Source organism: Cebus imitator, unplaced genomic scaffold (assembly GCF_001604975.1).
Source record: "Cebus imitator isolate Cc_AM_T3 unplaced genomic scaffold, Cebus_imitator-1.0 Scaffold386, whole genome shotgun sequence".
Taxonomy (NCBI): domain Eukaryota; kingdom Metazoa; phylum Chordata; class Mammalia; order Primates; family Cebidae; genus Cebus; species Cebus imitator.
In genome coordinates, this window is record NW_016107701.1 from 1,908,487 (window position 1) to 1,915,924 (window position 7,438).

The 7,438-nt window shown below is 46.3% G+C and overlaps 1 protein-coding gene across 1 annotated transcript in view; it reads right to left on the reverse strand.

Annotated features, from left to right (window-relative positions):
• LOC108288902 (probable histone-lysine N-methyltransferase PRDM7) overlaps window positions 1–7,076 on the reverse strand; it is a 23,742-nt gene extending 16,666 nt beyond the window's left edge. The window contains 1 exon segment of the mRNA XM_017508087.2: window positions 6,791–7,076. Within this exon segment, the coding sequence (XP_017363576.2) occupies window positions 6,791–7,076 (286 nt within the window).
• Between the last annotated feature and the right edge of the window lie 362 nt (window positions 7,077–7,438).

Below are 7,438 nucleotides of genomic sequence, written 5' to 3' on the forward strand. Positions count from 1 at the left end.
TTCAGGCAATTCTCCTGCCTCAGCCTCCTGAGTTGCTGGGATTACAGGCACGTGCCACCATGCCCAGCTAATTTTTTGTATTTTTAGTAGAGACAGGGTTTCACCATGTTGACCGGGATGGTCTCGATCTCTTGACCTCGTGATCCACCCGCCTCGGCCTCCCACAGTGCTGGGATTACAGGCTTGAGCCACCGCGCCCGGCCGAGATTGGGTAATTTCTAATGAACATAGATGTAATTGGCTCATTGTTCTGCAGGCTGTACAGGAAGCATGATGCTGGCACCTGCTTGGCTTCTTGGGAAACTTACACTCATGGTGGAAGGAGAAAGGGGAATCAGCACTCACATGGTGAGAGCAGGAGGACTAGAGAAAGGTGCTGGGGGCAGGACTGCACGCTTTTAACCATATCCCGCTACACGTTACCAAAGAGGGATGCTGCTAAATAGCTCATAACAAGTTTGCTACATAATCCAATCACCCCCACCAGATCCCACCTCCAACACTGGGGATTACATTTCAACATAAGATTTGGACAGGGACACAGATCCAAACCATATAATTCCATTATATGGAATACTACCACATAATGCGTGATCTATTATCATTAGCTCAAATAGATTAAAGACTGAAATGTAAGACCTAAAAGTACAGAACTTCAAGAAAAAAACATTAACTGTTTATAAAATTGGAATGAGCAATGACTTCTTGGATATGATGCCAAAGGCACAAGGTATCAAAGCAAAATTAGGTGGGAGCACATCAAACTTAAAAGCTTCTGTGTAGCAAAGGAGACCATCCACAGAGTGACAAGGCAACCTACGGAATGGGAGAAAATATTTGCAAGTCATATAACTGAGTTAATATCCAGAAACGTATAAAACAAGTCATATAACTCAACAATAAAAAATAACTTGATTAAAAAATCAGGTGGGGTGCAGTAGCTCATGCCTGTAATCCCAACACTTTGCGAGGCCAAGTGGGGAGTATTGCCTGAGGCCAGGAGGTTGAGATTAGTCTGGACAATATATTGGGGCCCGTCTTTATCATTTTTTAAAAAAATTAGTTGGGTGTAGTGGTCCATGCCGTAAGTGCAAGCTACATGGGAGGCTGAGCTGGGAGGTTCACTTGAGCGCAGGAGTTCAATACTAGCCTGGGGAACATAGAGAGATCCTGTCTCTACGAAAAAAAAAAAAAATTAGCTGGATGTGGCCGCACTTGCCTGGAGTCCTAACTACTTGGGAGGCTGAGGTGGGAGGATTGCATGAGCCCAGAGTTTGAGCCTGCAACGAGGCATAGTTGCAGTTTTCCAGAACGTCACAGAAATGCGATCATACCTTATGTGATCTTTTCAGACTGGCTGCTGCTTCTGCTTCTCCTTCTCCTTCTCCTTCCTTCTCCTTCTCCTTCTTCTTCCTTCTTCTTCTTCTTCTCCTTCCTTCTCCTTCTCCTTCCTTCTCCTTCTCCTTCTCCTTCTCCTTCTCCTTCATTCTCCTTCTCCTTTCTTCATCTTCTTCTGAGATGGAAAAAGAAAAGAAGCAGCAGCACTCTGTCTCTCAGGCTGGAGAGCAATGGTGTGATCTCGGCTCACTGCCACCTCTGCCTTCAGAGTTTGGTGATTCTCTTGCCTCAGCCTCCTGAGTAGCTGGGATTACAGGCACCCACAACCATGCCCAGCTAATTTTTGTATTTTTTAGTAGAGACGAGGTTTCACCATGTTGGTCAGTCTAGTCTCCAACTCCTGACCTCAGGTGATTCACCCACCCCGGCCTCAAAGTGCTGGGCTAAAGGCTTGAGCCACCACACCCCACCCAGACTGGCTTCTTTTACTTAGCAATATGTATATCAGATTCATCTATGTCTTTGCATGGCTTTGTAGGTCACCCTTTTTCTCGATGAATAACATTCCATTGCATGGATGTACTTTTTTTTTTTATTGCATTTTAGGTTTTGGTGTACATGTGAAGAACATGCAAGATTGTTGCATAGGCACACACATGGCAGTGTGATTTGCTGCCTTCGTCCCCGTCACCTATATCTGGCATTTCTCTCCATGCTATCTCTCCCCAACTCCCCACCCCTCGCTGTCCCTCCCCTGTTTCCCCCCAACAGACCCCAGTGTGTGATGCTCCCCTCCCTGTGTCCATGTGTTCTCATTGTTCAACACCCGCCTATGAGTGAGAACATGCTGTGTTTGATTTTCCATTCTTGTATCAGTTTGCTGAGGATGGTTTCCAGGTTCACCCATGTCTCTACAAAGGACACGAACTCATCGTTTTTGATGGCTGCATAATATTACATTGTGTATGTGTGCCACATTTCCCCTGTCCAGTCTATCATCGATGGGCATTTGGGTTGGTTCCAGGTCTTTGCTATTGTAAACTGTGCTACAGTGAACATTTGTGTGCATGTGTCCTTACAGTAGAACGATTTATAATCCTTTGGATATATACCCAGTAATGGGATTGCTGGGTCAAATGGAATTTCTATTTCTAGGTCCTTGAGGAATTGCCACACAATCTTCTACAATGGTTGAACAATTTACACTCCCATCAACAGTGTAAAAGTGTTCCTATTTCTCCACATCCTCTTTAGCATCTGTTGTCTCCAGATTTTTTAATGATCGCCATTCTAACTGGCATGAGATGGTATCTCAATGTAGTTTTGATTTGCATTTCTCTAATGACCGGTGATGATGAGCATTTTTTCGTATGTTTGTTGGCCTCATGTGTGTCTTCTTATGTAAAGTGTCTGTTCATATCCTTTGCCCACTTTTGAATGGGCTTGTTTGTTTTTTTCTTGTAAATCTGTTTTAGTTCTTTGTAAATTCTGGATATCTGCCCTTTGTCAGATGGGTAGACTGCAAAAATTTTTTCCCATTCTGTTGGTTGCCGACTCACTCTAATGACTGTTTCTTTTGCTGTGCAGAAGCTGTGGAGTTTGATTAGGTCCCATTTGCCTATTTTGGCTTTTGTTGCCAATGCTTTTTGTGTTTTGGTCATGAAGTCCTTGCCTACGCCTATGTCCTGAATGGTTTTGCCTAGATTTTCTTCTAGGTTTATTATGGTGTTAGATCTAAGGTGTCAGGAAGGGGTCCAGTTTCTGCTTTCTGCACATGGCTAGCCAGTTTTCCCAATACCATTTATTAAACAGGAAATCCTTTCCCCATTGCTTGTTTTTTTCAGGTTTGTCAAAGATCGGATGGTTGTACGTATGTTGTGTTGCCTTCAAGGCCTCTGTTCTGTTCCATTGGTGTATATCTCTGTTTTGGTGCCAGTATCATGCTGTTTTAATTACTGTAGCCTTGTCGTATAGTTTGAAGTCCGGTAGCGTGATACCGCCTGCTTTGTTCTTTTTGCTTAGAATCGACTTGGCTATGTGGGCTCTCTTTTGGTTCCACATGAAGTTTAAGGTGGTTTTTTCCAGTTCTGTGAAGAAGGTCATTGGCAGCTTGATGGGGATAGTGTTGAATCTGTAAATTACTTTGGGCAGTATGGCCATTTTCATGATATTGATTCTTCCTAACTATCAACATGGAATGTTTCTCCATCTGTTTGTGTCCTCTTTATTTCGTTGAGCAGTGGCTTGTAGTTCTCCTTGAAGAGGCCGTTTACGTTCTTTGTTAGTTATATTCCTAGGTATTTTATTCTCTTTGTAGCAATTGTGAATGGCAGCTCGTTCTTTATTTGGCTCTCTTTAGTCTCTTATTGGTATATAGGAATGCTTGTGATTTCTGCACATTGATTTTGTATCCTGAGACTTTGCTGAAGTTGCTTACCAGTTTCAGGAGATTTTGGGCTGAGACGATGGGGTCTTCTAGATATACAATCATGTCGTCTGCAAATAGAGACAATTTGACTTCCTCCTTTCCTATTTGAATACCCTTTATTTCTTTTTCTTGCCTGATTGCTCTGGCTAGAACTTCCAGTACTATATTGAATAGTAGTGGTGAGAGAGGGCATCCTTGTCTAGTGCCAGATTTCAAAGGGAATGCTTCCAGTTTTTGCCCATTCAGTATGATATTGGCTGTTGGTTTGTCATAAATAGCTTTTATTATTTTGTGATATGTTTCGTCAATACCTAGTTTATTGAGAGTTTTTGGCATAAAGGGCTGTTGAATTTGTCAAAGTCCTTCTCTGCATCAATTGAGATAATCATGTGTTTTTTGTCTTTGCTTCTGTTTATGTAGTAAATTATGTTTATAGACTTGCATATGTTGAACCAGCCTTGCATCCCCGGGATGAATCCTACTTGATCATGGTGGATAAGATTGTTGATGTGCTGTTGCAATCGGCTTGCCAGTATTTTATTGAATATTTTTGCATCTCATTTCATCATGAATATTGGCCTGAAGTTTTCTTTTCTTGCTGAATCTCTGCCGGGTTTTGGTATCAGGATGATGTTGGTCTCATAAAATGATTGGGGAAGGATTCCCTCTTTTTGTATTGTTTGGAATAGTTTCAGAAGGAATGGTATCAGCTCCTCTTTGTATGTCTGGTAGAATTCGGCTGTGAACCCATCTGGACCTGGGCTTTTTTTGGTGGTAGGCTGTTAATTGCTGCCTCAACTTCAGACAGTGCTTTTGGTCTATTCAGGGTTTTGACTTCTTCCTGGTTTAGGGTTGGGAGGATGCAAGTGTCCAGGAATTTATCCATTTCTTCCAGGTTTACTAGTTTATGTGCAGAGTTGTTTGTAATAATCTCTGATGATGGTTTGAATTTCTGTGGAATCTGGGGTGATATCCCCTTTATTATTTTTTATTGCATCTATTGGATTATTCTCTCTTTTCTTTTTAATAGAGTCAGGGTTTCACCATGTTGGTCAGGCTGGTCTTGAACTCCTGACCTCAGGTGATCCACCTGCCTTGGCCTCCCAAAGTGTAGGGATTACAGGTGTGAGCCCCCGTGCCTGGATTCCTTACTAATCTTGGTTCTCTTTATTTCATGTTCTTGCACTGACTGCATCCTACAGCTCTCCGTGGTGCGTGAGAGGTGAGAGTACACGTTGTTGTACACGTGGTGGCTTAGAGAGTGCATCCAGCCTTTCGCCGTTGAGGGTAGTGCTGAGTATGGTTTCCCTAGATGCTCTTTGTCAGGCTGAGACGTTCCCGTCTGTTCTGAGTTCATTGGGTATTTTTCATTACGAAAGAGTGTTGGATTTTGTTGAATTGGATGTGTTGAGACGATCCTATGTTTTGGCTTTTTTATTTTATTGATGTGGTGTATTATAGTAACTGAGTTTTGGTTTTGAATCAACCTTGCATCCCTGCGATAAATCTTACTTGTTCATGGAGTATGATCGTCTTTTTACTTTGCTGGATTCAGTTTGCCAGTATTTTGTTGAGGGTTTTTGTGTTTATGTACATGAGAGATGTTGTGGGTTCCTGTGGCAGTTCACGCAACACTTTGGGAGGCCGAGGCGGGCGGATCACTTGAGGTCAACAGTTCGAGACCAGCCTGGGACAACTTGGTAAAACTCCCTCTCTACTGAAAATATAGAAATTACTCAGACGTGGTGGTGCGCACCTGTAGTCCTAGCTACTCAGGAGGCTGAGGCAGGGGAATCACTTGAACCTGGGAGGCAGAGGTTGCAGTGAGCAGAGATTGTGCCACTGCACTCCAGCCTGGGTGACAGAGCAAGGCTCTGTCTCAAAAAGAAAAAGAGAGAGAGAGATTGAACATTGTAATAATGATAACTTATGGTTTTGTTGGCCTTTTTATAAAAAAAATTGAGGTAATTTATAAAACATAAAATACACCTAAAGTTTTTAATTCATTGATTTTTAGTGTATCCATAGTCATGCAGCTTTTGACTCTAATCAAAAACATTCTGTCATCCCCATTAGTAGTCACTCTCCCACCGTCCCTTTCCCTGGCTCCTGGCCCCCACGAGCCTCTTTCTGTCTGTGGATTGGTCTGTTCTGGACGTTCTGTATCAGTGGACCCTCCGCCGTGGCCGTTGGTGTCTGGCTTCGCCCCCCAGTGCATGCTGTTCTTGAGCTTCATCCAGTTGCAGCATGGGTCAGGACAGAGGTCTGTTTGTGGGTGGTTTTCAGTGTCACACAATGCATGTCCTGCCTGGGGCAAAACAGCCTTCACCCTGCAAGCGATCCTGGGTGGGAGGCGGCACCAGTGGTGGCCCCATGCGTGTGCTGAACCCAATGCCCTCCAGGCCTCAGAGGTTGAGACAAAGCCCCTTCCCTGCTCACTGAACAGACTCTGACCAGTGCTTGCTCTTGGCTGCCACCCTGTGATGTCCAGCAGCAGGACTTGGACTGGCCGAGCTAACCCTGCTTCTCTTCCTCCGCAGGCCTCCTCGCTGGGGAGGCCGAGCCCTGGTGTGGTCTCCTGCCTTGCACACAGTCTGTGCCCTGGGGAGCCTGGCTTGCAGACAACAGTAGGTACTTTACTCCCTCCTCCCCCCCACCCAGGTCTGCCAAGGCCTTTGTGGCTGTGAGAGATAGAATGCCCACCAGGCCTGGCTGAGCTGTGACCAGCACACTGGAAACCAGAGTCCAGGGTGTTCCAGCTCCCACCCGCCCAGAGGGAGCTGTAGGGAGCATGATCAGGACTCCATCTTTCTGTTCTCTAGCAGAGGCAGGGAGCCCAAGTCACCAAAGACTGTTCTCAGAGCCCGGGCCACCAGCAGAGGACCCCGGCACAGGCCTGCACCAAGCTAAGGGCCACCTCATCTTGCCGGGGTGCTGGGAAAGGGGGGGTTGCTGAGGGATGCAGGCTGGAGAAGGTGGAGCCGGGAAGACAGGCAGACCCTGGTTCCCTGCACCTCCCTGCACCGATGCTGCTTGCCCGAGGGGCATCGAGGTCCCAGGCCGCCTGCTGGCCACCTGTGCTGGGCCCACAGGGCGGAGTGTGGGTGGGCAAGTGTCTCGGTGACTGCTCCTTCTTCCCCTTGCTGCGCTCCCGTGGGCCAGGTGTAGGGCTGCATGTCTTCACGGCGTAAAACTCATCCACACCCCAGTCTCCAAAGAAGGCATTGCTGTCCCTTTTATCCCTACATGGCTCCTCCAGGGATGCCGTGGTCACTGAGGGTCCAGGCGCACCCAGGCAGCTCCAGGTCATTCCCTCACTCTAGAGAGGCGCCTGCCACCAGGGGTCTGCCATATCCCACAGCTGCCTGGTCTGTGTGTGGTGCGCCCCTGTGTGTCCAGCCACGCAGGCTCTGTGGCTGCCCTCCTAGAGGCTTCCTGCACTAGGCCCCTGGCCCTTGGACCCCCAGCCTTGGGCTATACTGCTCCCTGTCTGGATTAATTGAACCCTGGTTATTTCCTTTTGTTTGTTTTAAAGTCTGACTAATTGGAGACTAAACGTAAAGAAAAATGGTGACACACACCAGTTCTTTCGGGAAAGCCTTGGGTCTGATGACAGCCGCCGTCTGTTGGACCGTGTGTGTCGCACGGTGGCTTCATGTGGCCCTGCAGGTG